Raw genomic sequence first — 17,781 nt, 5'->3', positions numbered from 1 at the left:
ATCAGAGATACTGGTGGTAGTTGAGGTAGAGCAGGGATACTGGTGGTAGTTGAGGTCAGGGGTAAAAGTGACTGGACAGCAAATAATAATAAATAGTAGTAGCAGCAGCATAAAAGGTGAATGTGTGTGCATGTGTCATTGTGTGTAGGTGTGTGTGTGTGTGTGTGATCGTCAATATGTTTGTGTACGTGTGGATAGAGACCTGTGAGTGTGCATAGAGTCAGTGCAGATAGTCAGTGCAGATAGAGTCAGTGCAGATAGAGCCAGTGCAGATAGAGCCAGTGCAGATAGTCCGTGGGTGAGGGTGGGCAGCCATTGATTAGCTATTCATCAGTCTTATTGCTTGGAGATAGAAGCTGTCTCGGAGCCTGTTGGACCGAGACCTGATGCTCCAGTAACGCTTGCCAGACGTGGTGGAGATAACAGTCCATGGCTGGGGTGGCAGAAGTCTTTGGCAATTTTCCTCAGACCCTGCCTGGTATAAATGTCCTGGGTGGCTGGGAGCCCGCCCCCAGTGATGTACTTGGCTGTCTGCACCACCCTCTGTAGAGTCTTGGGGTCGAGTGCGGTGCAGTTGCCATACCAGGCGGTGGTGCAACCAGTCAAGATGCTCTCGATAGTGCATCTGTAGAAGTTCTTGAGGATCTGAGGGGCCATGCCAAATCTCTTCAGCCTCCTGAGGGAGAAGAGGCGCTGTTGTGGCTACAATATCTCTGTTCATTTCCAGATTATGCCGTGGGTAAAATGCATTCTAGATTATTTTGTGACACACAAATGCATGTGTGTAACGGGAAAATGTAAGATGAATAAAGGTCTTATTCAGTTTAGAGCGATTAACACAATGCTTAGCATATTTACAGTGGGGAAAAAAAGTATTTAGTCAGCCACCAATTGTGCAAGTTCTCCCACTTAAAAAGATGAGAGAGGCCTGTACTTTTCATCATAGGTACACGTCAACTATGACAGACAAATTGAGAAAAAAAATCCAGAAAATCACATTGTAGGATTTTTAATGAATTTATTTGCAAATTATGGTGGAAAATAAGTATTTGGTCACCTACAAACAAGCAAGATTTCTGGCTCTCACAGACCTGTAACTTCTTCTTTAAGAGGCTCCTCTGTCCTCCACTCGTTACCTGTATTAATGGCACCTGTTTGAACTTATCAGTATAAAAGACACCTGTCCACAACCTCAAACAGTCACACTCCAAACTCCACTATGGCCAAGACCAAAGAGCTGTCAAAGGACACCAGAAACAAAATTGTATACCTCCACCAGGCTGGGAAGACTGAATCTGCAATAGGTAAGCAGCTTGGTTTGAAGAAATCAACTGTGGGAGCAATTATTAGGAAATGGAAGACATACAAGACCACTGATAATCTCCCTCGATCTGGGGCTCCACGCAAGATCTCACCCTGTGGGGTCAAAATGATGACAAGAACGGTGAGCAAAAATCCCAGAACCACACGGGGGGACCTAGTGAATGACCTGCAGAGAGCTGGGACCAAAGTAACAAAGCCTACCATCAGTAACACACTACGCCGCCAGGGACTCAAACACACTGCAGTGCCAGACGTGTCCCCCTGCTTAAGCCAGTAAGCAGGGGGACACGTCATGTTCCATCAGGGTCATTCATGTACTGTACAGGTACAGGCGTGTGTGTGTGTGTGTGTGTGTGTGCGCAGGCCCATCTGAAGTTTGCTAGAGTGCATTTGGATGATCCAGAAGAGGATTGGGAGAATGTCATATGGTCAGATGAAACCAAAATATAACTTTTTGGTAAAAACTCAACTCGTCGTGTTTGGAGGACAAAGAATGCTGAGTTGCATCCAAAGAACACCATACCTACTGTGAAGCATGGGGGTGGAAACATCATGCTTTGGGGCTGTTTTTCTGCAAAGGGACCAGGACGACTGATCCGTGTAAAGGAAAGAATGAATGGGGCCATGTATCGTGAGATTTTGAGTGAAAACCTCCTTCCATCAGCAAGGGCATTGAAGATGAAACGTGGCTGGGTCTTTCAGCATGACAATGATCCCAAACACACCGCCCGGGCAACGAAGGAGTGGCTTCGTAAGAAGCATTTCAAGGTCCTGGAGTGGCCTAGCCAGTCTCCAGATCTCAACCCCATAGAAAATCTTTGGAGGGAGTTGAAAGTCCGTGTTGCCCAGCGACAGCCCCAAAACATCACTGCTCTAGAGGAGATCTGCATGGAGGAATGGGCCAAAATACCAGCAACAGTGTGTGAAAACCTTGTGAAGACTTACAGAAAACGTTTGACCTGTGTCATTGCCAACAAAGGGTATATAACAAAGTATTGAGAAACTTTTGTTATTGACCAAATACTTATTTTCCACCATAATTTGCAAATAAATTCATAAAAAATCCTACAATGTGATTATCTGGATTTTTTTTCCTCATTTTGTCTGTCATAGTTGACGTGTACCTATGATGAAAATTACAAGCCTCTCTCATCTTTTTAAGTGGGAGAACTTGCACAATTGGTGGCTGACTAAATACTTTTTTACCCCACTGTATATACGTTTTCAGTTTCTGTAATACACATGATTTCCAGTGTTCTATTTGTGACACTCATTTGTGTACGGGTTGATGGTCACTATACTAATTACTGATGTTCCTACCTTTGACCTGTGAAACTGCCAGTATCAAATGTTTGCCAGTGTTGAATGTTATGGTTAACGTTTGGCTCCATTCTGGGCCAGGAACACACTGATAATGTATCTTTGACCCTGTGTGATTCTGTAGCAGCTGATGTTGTGACTTCCTACAAACCTCTCGAGCTGATGTTCAGAGAACGTTTGGTACTGTCTGATTAGAATATAAAGGGCCTGTCCCCAAGAGGTCTGTTTCTGTTCTGTAGGTGTCTCCCTGTTGATTTATGATTGACTATATCCACGACTGCTCTTCTCTTTTATTCACCTAAACATCCCCTTTACAATGTGTATAGGCAATGGTGCGAACCATGAATGAATGAATGGGGTCTCTTCTGAATGGACAATAAGCACTCAGTGCGGGAGGTAAGCTAGGAAAAGTTTGTGAGATTTAGGCGTCCATGTGATTGTTTTGAAACGGTCTGCTGGGTGAGGGTTGACCTGGGGACACAGCGTTGGTTTACCTCTCTATGACTGGGCCAGGGCTGACCAGGGGACACAGCGTTGGTTTACCTCTCTATGACTGGGCCAGGGCTGACCAGGGGACACAGCGTTGGTTTACCTCTCTATGACTGGGCCAGGGCTGACCAGGGGACACAGCGTTGGTTTACCTCTCTATGACTGGGCCAGGGCTGACCAGGGGACACAGCGTTGGTTTACCTCTCTATGACTGGGCCAGGGCTGACCAGGGGACACAGCGTTGGTTTACCTCTCTATGACTGGGCCAGGGCTGACCAGGGGACACAGCGTTGGTTTACCTCTCTATGACTGGGCCAGGGCTGACCTGGGGACACAGCGTTGGTTTACTGCTCTATGAGGCCAGGTGTGAGGAGACTGCAAGGGACAATTAATATGCTAAATATGGTTATTACCACCTGGGCTCCTCATTAACATGAATGAATGTTTGTTTATTTATTTATGTATGTGTGAGAGAGTGTGTGTGGGCTCCTTGTGTGTGAGAGAAAGTCAGTGTATGTGTGAGAGAAAGAGTGTGTCTGAGTCTGTGTGTTTACGTGAGAGTGTGTGTGTGTGTGTGGTGGGGAGTATTTAGGTCATTGTTTGTGAGAATAAGTGTGTGTGTGTGTGTGTGTGTGTGTGTAGGTGTGTTCCGACCAGGGATTTACGTGTGTGTGTGTCATACATCTTCATGGTGCCTGTGTCACATGTTCCTGTCAGTCAGTCAGTCAGGGTGAAGCAAGCTGCCACATCACGTGACACACAAGGCCGCACGTAAAATTGATTATTGTCAAAATTAGCTAAAAAGTCCTTTATCCATCACCTTTGGAATTTTCAATGCTTCCTGACTGTCTAGCTTTCCTTTCGATGACTGTTAGCAAGTTGGATTGAGTGAAGAGACTATACATTACTGTTAGCAAGCTGGACAGAGGGAAGAGACTATAAATTACTGTTAGCAAGCTGGACAGAGGGAAGAGACTATAAATTACTGTTAGCAAGCTGGACAGAGGGAAGAGACTATAAATTACTGTTAGCAAGCTGGACAGAGTGAAGAGACTATAAATTACTGTTAGCAAGCTGGACAGAGGGAAGAGACTATAAATTACTGTTAGCAAGCTGGACAGAGGGAAGAGACTATAAATTACTGTTAGCAAGCTGGACAGAGGGAAGAGACTATAAATGACTGTTATCAAGCTGGACAGAGTGAAGAGACTATAAATTACTGTTAGCAAGCTGGACAGGGGGAAGAGACTATAAATGACTGTTATCAAGCTGGACAGAGTGAAGAGACTATAAATGTAGGTCCATTATCATTTCTACACAGTTTTAGTCATTTCAATGTCAATTGAGATCGTTTTTTCAAGAAAATGTTTTATTATATTTTAGGCATCCATGTGATTGGATGGTTTGAGTAAATAGGCCTTGAGTTTGACATGTGCTCAAAAAATTCAAAATACATCAACATCAACCGTTACATTAAAAACATATATATATATTTTTGTTTTTACATCATATTGAGCTCATTTATACAGGACTGAATGGAATAGATACAGTATATTTGTTGTGTATCTCTGGCTTGCTGAAGTGTGATAATAAGTTGCTATGGAAAAAGAAGGTGAAGTATCTTCCATTCTATTTCTTTCAGAGGGTTAACCTTGTGAAAAGAGCTATATTTTCCTTGAGAAACATATATTTTCCAAAAGACAAACAGCTTCTAAAGTGATTTTCCTCAAATGGAAACAGCTTTAGAAGTAGAGGTGACCGTATTATCGACATGCTAGATGACCTCCATCAAGTCAAGTGCATCTGGTGAGGGGAAGAGCAGCAGTCTTCCTTTGAAGCCCATGGATCATTCCCAAATGGCACCCTATTCCCTACATAGTGCATTGCACCCCTATGGGACCTGGTCAAAAGTAGTGCACTACATAGGGAATAGGGTGCCATTTGGGATGCAACCTGCTCTTTTAAATCGCAAGTTAAACTGGAGTAAATGAAATGTTTAAAGTGTACCAAAGTAAAAAGCTTTAGTCTTTGGTGAAAGTCCTATTCAGTCCAACTTTAAACAGCTCAGTCTGAAGTAGGAGTTAGAAACTGTTAACCCCTTTTTAAAAGAATGAGCTTGAGTTGGAAGAGAGAACATTCCTCTCATCCTCTTCCCCTTTCCTTACTGATGACAGCAGGGTATGGCAGGACAACAGGATAGCTAATACTAAAACTGTTTTGCTGTCCCTTCTGCTGACTGCTGGAGATCTGTATTCATTTACTAAAACAAACATAACAGCAATGTTTCAATGGCATAATCATTCATGGAAATGTTTATTGTACAATCAAATAGCTAATTAATATATAATCAGTATAAACCTAACATAAGCTTCATGCAATACAATGTTACTGATATGAATATGCAGACATGCATGGTATTTACAGTATTAGCCATTACAGATGGACATAAGGTGTGAGCATTTTCTTCTGAAATTACATAACATTCACTACACCTTTCCTGCAGTCAAATGATCAAATCACCCTCTAGTGGCCTCATGGGTGGAATGTTATTAATATATTTTATATTTTCATAATTAATCAACATTATTTTACAAAACCTGCCAAAAATCACAAGGTTTTGTTATATTTCAGTCTTCTGTGATATATAAAGTATATAAAGTGTAATATTGGGATGCAAACTCAAAATGTAATACATTTTAACTCTATATCTGACATGGTCCAGGTGTCTTCTTTTTTTTAAGCCCATAACCATGTGTGTGAGGTGTATACTTTTGTTTCAAAGTAGATTTTATTAAGACTACCAAGAAATGTTTCCAAAAGAGAGCCAAAGCTCTGAACATCAGGGTCTATCTCTGAATTCTCTAAGTTCAGTTTATATTTTCAGTCGCCTATCAGAGGCCTTGTGTCCAGAGGTTAGGGTGTGAGATAACCAAACAAGCCTGCTGGTCACTCTGACCCCTGACCTCTGACCCCTTACCCAAGCCTGACAGATCAGAGCTGGAGGCAGGGGAGACGGGCACACTGCCGCTGAGCTCCTGTCCACAGCTCATGTCCAAGGGGTCACGTTGTGTCCCTATATGCGCCCTGCTGACCCCTGTGTTACTGCCTTGGAGCTTAGTGGGATCTGTGGGGTAGAGGTGGTGCTGCTGGTGCTGGTAAATGCTTTCATCCTGCTGGCTACAGGTGAAGTATATGTCTGGATGGAGTCATCATAACTGCCCCTGATGCCTAACAGGTAGGTGGACGTCATCCAGATCCAGAGAAAGGAAATCAGTTGGTGGAGTCACTCTCAATGTCTATACCTTCTACATAGCAGTCCAGGTTGAGGAGCTCAGGGTCAGAGTCAGTGCAGGAGAGGGCGGGCTTTTCTATACGTATACACTGCAACAGTTCCTGGTCTACGGGACACTGAGCACTCGGCATCCAATCAGATGTGTCCCAGTGATAGCCTGCTCAGGGCGAAAATGTCATCAGTGAAAAACAAGCATCACAAGTATGTACCAATGATTCATATTTTGGCACAAATAAGCTGTGCACCGCTGTTCATTGAGATGTGATTTAGTTTAATAATTAGTACACAATTAGATTATTTCAGTGTCTGTCTTCCTTTACACACAAATACACATAGAGACATTCATAGATCATCTCAGTAGCCTGTTACTGTGGCCATTGTTGGAGAATAGACCTTATGTCTCTATCATAATCTGTTCAAAAGTTATTGGAGTTTTTACCCTTGTAGGATGGCAAAGATTAGGGTCACGGTAACTAAATGAATGGAGCCCAGAGAAAATAAAGTGGTCAAAAATCAGGAAAATAGCATTGTGTCAGCTAGGATGGATGCTGTGAGAGAATGATGGCCATTTGACAGGCTCACCATTGAACTCATCATCTGTTCTTGAATCAGGAGGACATAAAATAACATAGAGGTAAGATAGATAACGATTTTGAAACATGACATGTCATATTAATGCAAAATTCCGGTTATTTTTCTAAGATTTCTCTGAAAAACAAGTGTATCTCTGTGAAACGGAGCACTGAGCGTACCGGAAGCCATTTATTTTCAAAGCCTTTTACAGTTAATTCATCTCGTGTCATGTTAATTAAGTGATAACGCCCGAGAAGCCGGTGTTTGGAGGATATATTGGCACGGGTGTTGTTAGGCCCGAGACGAAGTCGAGGCAAACTGTGCCAATATATCCTCCAAACACCGGCTTCGAGGGCATTATCACTTTTATACAACGGGTTACCAACATACTGTGTCTATCAATAATGATTGATAGACATATATATTTTTTAAAACATTATTTTGATGAATTTATTCATACTATTTCTTCCACGAGATGTAGTCCTGACACAAATCTGGGGTTGCTACCCAAGCCGGCTGGTCGTTCGTTCTATCGGTTCGGTTGCCAGAGACGCGACACAGTAAAGTATCTTTTTTCTAAATCTATGGACACAATGTTCCATTGCCATGATGGCTGGCAACGTTCTTATCCCTTACTTGCTAGCTAATAAACTTTGACTAACACAGTCACGTCAAACAGTATAGCCAGAATAACAGCAAAGTAGCTGCATTTGCGTTTGTTTAAGCTGTTTTCTAGTGATTTTGGTGGGGATACATCCATAACAATGAGCCAATGATGTGCGATTTCGCCTGGCATAGAACATTTGCTCTCTTGCCAGGCCACTGTTCAGAAGAGATAGCCAACTACACAGCTAACACAATCATTTCAAACTGAAGCTGGAATGACAGCAAACTAGCTGCATTTCGTGTTTTTCTACTGACATTTCTTTGTATATATCCATAAAAATGATGCTGATTCATGATTTCGACTGGCTGAGAAACGGCTCCCGACACCATGTTCATTACCATAGAACAGCTGGATACTGAATTTCAATATTGAAACAGACAGCAAGGTCATTACACATCTCCGCTGCTGAAAACCAAATGCTAGTCTAAAAGAAATGTGAGATAATGTCTAGATACTTTTTACAGTGGAGATCAAGTTTATAAAGTGCCTGGCTGGGCTGATGAGACAGTGGATTGCGCAGTCAGATGGAACAGAGTAAATAGGCATTTTAATGTCATAGATTTAGCCGGTGGTAACTTGTGGAATAGACACCGGCTGGAATGCATTTTCAAACAATCAGCATCCAGTATTAGACCCACCCGTTGTATAATTTAGCTTTTTGCGACCCGCAGAAACAACTTTGAAGACGACCACAGCATATAAAATCCTCAAAAGTCACTGCGAGAAGCGGATTCGCTCTGTCAACAGAGCTCGGTACGTATTATGGTATGTATTTGGTTACGAAATCCAACTTTTTGGATATAATGTTAATGATATGTTAGAGAAAGACCCAACTGAATGATTCAGAACATGAATAATCATAAAGGAAGTAAAATTACATCACCAAAGTGCGTGACACTCTAATAATTAGTGATTTCTCAACATCATTGTGAAATCTCCTCTGTATTAAATCAGATTAGACACCCGCAGGCCTTCAACAGCACATTAAACATTAAGATGTTATAGAGGGGTTGATTTACAAGGCAGCACATTATGTTAAAAGGTCCTTTCTGAGCGCAATTCTGCATTCACTATGGTAAGCTAACAACGCATGAAATAAGAGGAAAGAAGACAAGCACATCACCTCTGGGGTTTTGAAGAGAGAAATAAAATATTTCAAGTTTAAAATCAAGAGTTTATACTACAAAGAGACAAATTAACACCCATGGGAGTCAGTGTATTAGACTGATGCAGACTAAAGAGCATATACTGCATGTAATGATGTAGCCAGAACCACTGGGACCTAGTCAGAACCACTGGGACCGAGTTAGAACCACTGGGACCTAGTCAGAACCACTGGGACCTAGTCAGAACCCCTGGGACCTAGTCAGAACCACTGGGACCTAGTCAGAACCACTGGGACCTAGTCAGAACCACTGGGACCTAGTCTGAACCCCTGGGACCTAGTCAGAACCACTAGGACCTAGTCAGAACCCCTGGGACCTAGTCAGAACCACTGGGACCTAGTCAGAACCCCTGGGACATAGTCAGAACCACTTGGACCTAGTCAGAACCCCTGGGACCTAGTCAGAACCACTGGGACCTAGTCAGAACCCCTGGGACCTAGTCAGAACCACTGGGACCTAGTCAGAACCATTGGGACCTAGTCAGAACCCCTGGGACCTAGTCAGAACCACTGGGACCTAGTCAGAACCCCTGGGACCTAGTCAGAACCACTGGGACCTAGAACACAACTATATACTGACTCCCTGAACACAACTATATACTGACTCCCTGAACACAACTATCTACTGACTCTCTGAACACAACTATCTACTGACTCCCTGAACACAACTATCTACTGAGTCCCTGAACACAACTATCTGCTGACTCCCTGAACACAACTATCTACTGACTCCATGAACACAACTATCTACTGACTCCCTGAACACAACTATCTACTGACTCCCTGAACACAACTATCTACTGACTCCCTGAACACAACTATCTACTGACTCCCTGAACAAAACTATCTACTGACTCCCTGAACACAACTATATACTGACTCCCTGAACACAACTATCTACTGACTCCCTGAAAACAACTATATACTGACTCCCTGAACACAACTATCTACTGACTCCCTGAACACAACTATCTACTGACTCCCTGAACACAACTATCTACTGACTCCCTGGACACAACTATCTACTGAATCCATGAACACAACTATCTACTGACTCCCTGAACACAACTATCTACTGACTCCCTGAACACAACTATATACTGACTCCCTGAACACAACTATCTACTGACTCCGTGGACACAACTATCTACTGACTCCCTGGACACAACTATATACTGACTCCCTGAACACAACAATATACTGACTCCCTGGACACAACTATCTACTGACTCCCTGAACACAACTATCTACTGACTCCATGAACACAACTATATACTGACTCCCTGGACACAACTATATACTGACTCCATGAACACAACTATCTACTGACTCCCTGAACACAACTATCTACTGACTCCCTGAACACAACTATCTACTGACTCCCTGAACACAACTATCTACTCACTCCCTGAACACAACTATCTACTGACTCCCTGGACACAACTATCTACTGACTCCCTGAACAGAACTATCTACTGACTCCCTGAACACAACTATCTACTGACTCCCTGAACACAACTATCTACTGACTCCCTGAACACAAATATCTACTGACTCCCTGAACAAAACTATCTACTGACTCCCTGAACACAACTATCTACTGACTCCCTGAACACAACTATCTACTGACTCCCTGAACACAACTATCTACTGACTCCCTGAACACAACTATATACTGACTCCCTGAACAAAACTATCTACTGACTCCCTGAACACAACTATCTACTGACTCCCTGAACACAACTATCTACTGACTCCCTGGACACAACTATCTACTGAATCCATGAACACAACTATCTACTGACTCCCTGAACACAACTATCTACTGACTCCCTGAACACAACTATATACTGACTCCCTGAACACAACTATCTACTGACTCCGTGGACACAACTATCTACTGACTCCCTGGACACAACTATATACTGACTCCCTGAACACAACAATATACTGACTCCCTGGACACAACTATCTACTGACTCCCTGAACACAACTATCTACTGACTCCATGAACACAACTATATACTGACTCCCTGGACACAACTATATACTGACTCCCTGAACACAACAATATACTGACTCCCTGGACACAACTATCTACTGACTCCCTGAACACAACTATCTACTGACTCCATGAACACAACTATATACTGACTCCCTGGACACAACTATATACTGACTCCATGAACACAACTATCTACTGACTCCCTGAACAAAACTATCTACTGACTCCCTGAACACAACTATCTACTGACTCCCTGAACACAACTATCTACTCACTCCCTGAACACAACTATCTACTGACTCCCTGGACACAACTATCTACTGACTCCCTGAACAGAACTATCTACTGACTCCCTGAACACAACTATCTACTGACTCCCTGAACACAACTATCTACTGACTCCCTGAACACAACTATCTACTGACTCCCTGAACACAACTATATACTGACTCCCTGAACAAAACTATCTACTGACTCCCTGAACACAACTATCTACTGACTCCCTGGACACAACTATCTACTGACTCCCTGAACACAACTATCTACTGACTCCCTGAACACAACTATCTACTGACTCCCTGAACACAACTATATACTGACTCCCTGAACACAACTATCTACTGACTCCCTGAACACAACTATATACTGATTCCCTGAACACAACTATCTACTGACTCCCTGAACACAACTATATACTGACTCCCTGAACACAACTATCTACTGACTCCCTGAACACAACTATATACTGACTCCCTGAACACAACTATCTACTGACTCCCTGAACACAACTATCTACTGACTCCCTGAACACAACTATCTACTGACTCCCTGGACACAACTATATACTGACTCCCTGAACACAACTATCTACTGACTCCCTGAACACAACTATCTACTGACTCCCTGAACACAACTATCTACTGACTCCCTGGACACAACTATCTACTGACTCCATGAACACAACTATCTACTGACTCCCTGAACACAACTATCTACTGACTCCCTGAACACAACTATCTACTGACTCCCTGAACACAACTATCTACTGACTCCCTGAACACAACTATCTACTGACTCCCTGAACACAACTATCTACTGACTCCCTGAACACAACTATCTACTGACTCCCTGAACACAACTATCTACTGACTCCCTGAACACAACTATATACTGACTCCCTGAACACAACTATCTACTGACTCCCTGAACACAACTATATACTGACTCCCTGAACACAACTATCTACTGACTCCCTGAACACAACTATCTACTGACTCCCTGAACACAACTATCTACTGACTCCCTGGACACAACTATCTACTGACTCCCTGAACACAACTATCTACTGACTCCCTGAATACAACATTATCCTGACTCCCTGAAAACAACTATCTACTGACTCCCTGGACACAACTATCTACTGACTCCCTGGACACAACTATCTACTGACTCCCTGAACATAACTATATACTGACTCCCTGAACACAACTATCTACTGACTCCCTGAACACAACTATCTACTGACTCCCTGGTCACAACTATATACTGACTCCATGAACACAACTATCTACTGACTCCCTGAACACAACTATCTACTGACTCCCTGAACACAACTATCTACTGACTCCCTGAACACAACTATCTACTGACTCCCTGAACACAACTATATACTGACTCCCTGAACACAACTATCTACTGACTCCATGAACACAACTATCTACTGACTCCCTGAACACAACTATATACTGACTCCCTGAACACAACTATCTACTGACTCCCTGAACACAACTATCTACTGACTCCCTGAACACAACTATCTACTGACTCCCTGAACACAACTATCTACTGACTCCCTGAACACAACTATCTACTGACTCCCTGAACACAACTATCTACTGACTCCCTGAACACAACTACATACTGACTCCATGAACACAACTATCTACTGACTCCCTGAACACAACTATCTACTGACTCCCTGAACACAACTATCTACTGACTCCCTGAACACAACTATCTACTGACTCCCTGAACACAACTATCTACTGACTCCCTGAACACAACTACATACTGACTCCATGAACACAACTATCTACTGACTCCCTGAACACAACTATCTACTGACTCCCTGAACACAACTATCTACTGACTCCCTGAACACAACTATCTACTGACTCCCTGGACACAACTATCTACTGACTCCCTGAACACAACTATCTACTGACTCCCTGAACACAACTATCTACTGACTCCCTGAACACAACTATCTACTGACTCCCTGAACACAACTATCTACTGACTCCCTGAACACAACTATCTACTGAATCCCTGAACACAACTATCTATTGACTCCATGAACACAACTATCTACTGACTCCATGAACACAACTATCTACTGACTCCCTGAACACAACTATCTACTGACTTCCTGAACACAACTATATACTGACTCCCTGAACACAACTATCTACTGACTCCCTGAACACAACTATCTACTGACTCCCTGAACACAACTATCTACTGACTCCCTGAACACAACTATCTACTGACTCCCTGAACACAACTATCTACTGACTCCCTGAACACAACTACATACTGACTCCATGAACACAACTATCTACTGACTCCCTGAACACAACTATCTACTGACTCCCTGAACACAACTATCTACTGACTCCCTGTACACAACTATCTAATGACTCCCTGGACACAACTATCTACTGACTCCCTGAACACAACTATCTACTGACTCCCTGAACACAACTATCTACTGACTCCCTGGACACAACTATCTACTGACTCCCTGAACACAACTATCTACTGACTCCCTGAACACAACTACATACTGACTCCCTGGACACAACTACATACTGACTCCCTGGACACAACTATCTACTGACTCCCTGAACACAACTATCTACTGACTCCCTGAACACAACTATCTACTGACTCCCTGAACACAACTATCTACTGACTCCCTGGACACAACTATCTACTGACTCCCTGGACACAACTATCTACTGACTCCCTGAACATAACTATATACTGACTCCCTGAACACAACTATCTACTGACTCCCTGAACACAACTATCTACTGACTCCCTGGTCACAACTATATACTGACTCCATGAACACAACTATCTACTGACTCCCTGAACACAACTATCTACTGACTCCCTGAACACAACTATCTACTGACTCCCTGAACACAACTATCTACTGACTCCCTGAACACAACTATATACTGACTCCCTGAACACAACTATCTACTGACTCCATGAACACAACTATCTACTGACTCCCTGAACACAACTATATACTGACTCCCTGAACACAACTATCTACTGACTCCCTGAACACAACTATCTACTGACTCCCTGAACACAACTATCTACTGACTCCCTGAACACAACTATCTACTGACTCCCTGAACACAACTATCTACTGACTCCCTGAACACAACTATCTACTGACTCCCTGAACACAACTATCTACTGACTCCCTGAACACAACTACATACTGACTCCATGAACACAACTATCTACTGACTCCCTGAACACAACTATCTACTGACTCCCTGAACACAACTATCTACTGACTCCCTGAACACAACTATCTACTGACTCCCTGAACACAACTATCTACTGACTCCCTGAACACAACTACATACTGACTCCATGAACACAACTATCTACTGACTCCCTGAACACAACTATCTACTGACTCCCTGAACACAACTATCTACTGACTCCCTGAACACAACTATCTACTGACTCCCTGGACACAACTATCTACTGACTCCCTGAACACAACTATCTACTGACTCCCTGAACACAACTATCTACTGACTCCCTGAACACAACTATCTACTGACTCCCTGAACACAACTATCTACTGACTCCCTGAACACAACTATCTACTGAATCCCTGAACACAACTATCTACTGACTCCATGAACACAACTATCTACTGACTCCATGAACACAACTATCTACTGACTCCCTGAACACAACTATCTACTGACTTTCTGAACACAACTATATACTGACTCCCTGAACACAACTATCTACTGACTCCCTGAACACAACTATCTACTGACTCCCTGAACACAACTATCTACTGACTCCCTGAACACAACTATCTACTGACTCCCTGAACACAACTATCTACTGACTCCCTGAACACAACTACATACTGACTCCATGAACACAACTATCTACTGACTCCCTGAACACAACTATCTACTGACTCCCTGAACACAACTATCTACTGACTCCCTGTACACAACTATCTAATGACTCCCTGGACACAACTATCTACTGACTCCCTGAACACAACTATCTACTGACTCCCTGAACACAACTATCTACTGACTCCCTGGACACAACTATCTACTGACTCCCTGAACACAACTATCTACTGACTCCCTGAACACAACTATCTACTGACTCCCTGGACACAACTACATACTGACTCCCTGGACACAACTATCTACTGACTCCCTGAACACAACTATCTACTGACTCCCTGAACACAACTATCTACTGACTCCCTGAACACAACTATCTACTGACTCCCTGGACACAACTATCTACTGACTCCCTGAACACAACTATCTACTGACTCCCTGAACACAACTATATACTGACTCCCTGAACACAACTATCTACTGACTCCCTGAACACATCTATCTACTGACTCCCTGAACACAACTATCTATTGACTCCCTGGACACAACTATCTTCTGACTCCCTGAACACAACTATCTACTGACTCCATGAACACAACTATCTACTGACTCCCTGGACACAACTATCTACTGACTCCCTGAACACAACTATCTACTGACTCCCTGGACACAACTATATACTGACTCCATGAACACAACTATCTTCTGACTCCCTGGACACAACTATCTACTGACTCCCTGAACACAACTATCTACTGACTCCCTGGACACAACTATCTACTGACTCCCTGGACACAACTATATACTGACTCCATGAACACAACTATCTTCTGACTCCCTGAACACAACTATCTACTGACTCCCTGAACACAACTATCTACTGACTCCATGAACACAACTATCTACTGACTCCCTGGACACAACTATCTACTGACTCCCTGAACACAACTATCTACTGACTCCCTGGACACAACTATCTACTGACTCCCTGGACACAACTATATACTGACTCCATGAACACAACTATCTTCTGACTCCCTGAACACAACTATCTACTGACTCCCTGAACAAATCTATCTACTGACTCCCTGAACACAACTATCTACTGACTCCCTGAACAAAACTATCTACTGACTCCCTGAACACAACTATCTACTGACTCCCTGAACACAACTATCTACTGACTCCATGAACACAACTATCTACTGACTCCCTGAACACAACTATCTACTGACTCCCTGAACACAACTATCTACTGACTCCCTGAACACAACTATCTACTGACTCCCTGAACACAACTATCTACTGACTCCCTGGACACAACTATCTACTGACTCCCTGAACACAACTATCTACTGACTCCCTGAACACAACTATATACTGACTCCCTGAACACAACTATCTACTGACTCCCTGAACACAACTATCTACTGACTCCCTGAACACAACTATCTACTGACTCCCTGAACACAACTATCTATTGAATCCCTGGACACAACTATCTTCTGACTCCCTGAACACAACTATCTACTGACTCCATGAACACAACTATCTACTGACTCCCTGGACACAACTATCTACTGACTCCCTGAACACAACTATCTACTGACTCCCTGAACACAACTATCTATTGACTCCCTGGACACAACTATCTACTGACTCCCTGAACACAACTATCTACTGACTCCCTGGACACAACTATCTACTGACTTCATGAACACAACTATCTACTGACTCCCTGGACACAACTATATACTGACTCCATGAACACAACTATCTTCTGACTCCCTGAACACAACTATCTACTGACTCCCTGAACACAATTATCTATTGAGTCCCTGGACACAACTATCTTCTGACTCCCTGAACACAACTATCTACTGACTTCATGAACACAACTATCTACTGACTCCCTGAACACAACTATCTACTGACTCCCTGGACACAACTACAGTGCCCTCTACTAATATTGGCACCCTTGGTAACTATGAGCAAAACGGGATGTGAAACAATTTCTTTGCTGTTTATCCTCTTGGTCTTTCATTCAAAATATTAACAAAAATCGAACCTTTAGTTAAAGTAAAAATGATTGAAAAAAATAAATGTGAAATAAATGCAATAAATATTTTTCTCCGAAACATGTGTGCCACAATTATTGGCACCCCTAGAAATGCATGAGTAAAATCTAACTGAAGTATATTCCCATTCATATTTTACATTTTTAAGTTCACCTGAGTGATTAGGAACAATTAAGTGGTAAGCCATGACTTCCTGTTTCACAGGGTATAAATATGAGGTGACACACAGGCCAAGATCCCATAGTCATCCATCACTATGGGAAAGACCCGAGAATACAGTAATGATGTGCGACAAAAGGCTGTTGAGCTGCACAAATCTGGAAATGGCTATAAAAAAATAGCTCAACGGTTGAAAATGCCCATTTCCACTATCAGGGCATTAATTAAGAAGTTTAAAGCAACTGGAGATGTTAACAATCGGCCTGGAAGAGGATGTGTGTCTATATTGACCCCACGCACAGTGAGGAGGATGGGTCGAGTGGCCAAAAAATCTCCAAGGATCACAGCTGGAGAATTGCAGACGTTAGTTGGGTCTTGGGGTCAGAAAGTCTCCAAAACTACGATCAGACGCCACCTACATAACCACAAGTTGTTTGGGAGGGTTGCCATAAAAAAGCCTTTGCTGTCATCAAACAACAAACTTAAGCGCCTACAGTTTGCCAAACGTTACTGGATCTTT

The 17,781-nt window shown here is 42.9% G+C and overlaps 1 protein-coding gene across 1 annotated transcript in view; it reads right to left on the bottom strand.

Annotated features, from left to right (window-relative positions):
- Positions 1-6,402: 6,402 nt before the first annotated feature.
- fat1b (FAT atypical cadherin 1b) overlaps positions 6,403-17,781 on the bottom strand; it is a gene marked incomplete at both ends in the record, with an annotated part of 86,446 nt that continues 75,067 nt past the window's right edge. The window contains one exon of the mRNA XM_084146998.1: positions 6,403-6,581. Within this exon, the coding sequence (XP_084003124.1) occupies positions 6,403-6,581 (179 nt within the window). The remainder of the gene's footprint in view (positions 6,582-17,781) is intronic.

This window comes from Coregonus lavaretus, assembly GCF_964263955.1.
Source record: "Coregonus lavaretus genome assembly, chromosome: 29".
Taxonomy (NCBI): Eukaryota; Metazoa; Chordata; class Actinopteri; order Salmoniformes; family Salmonidae; genus Coregonus; species Coregonus lavaretus.
This window is presented reverse-complemented; position numbering and strand designations above follow the sequence as displayed.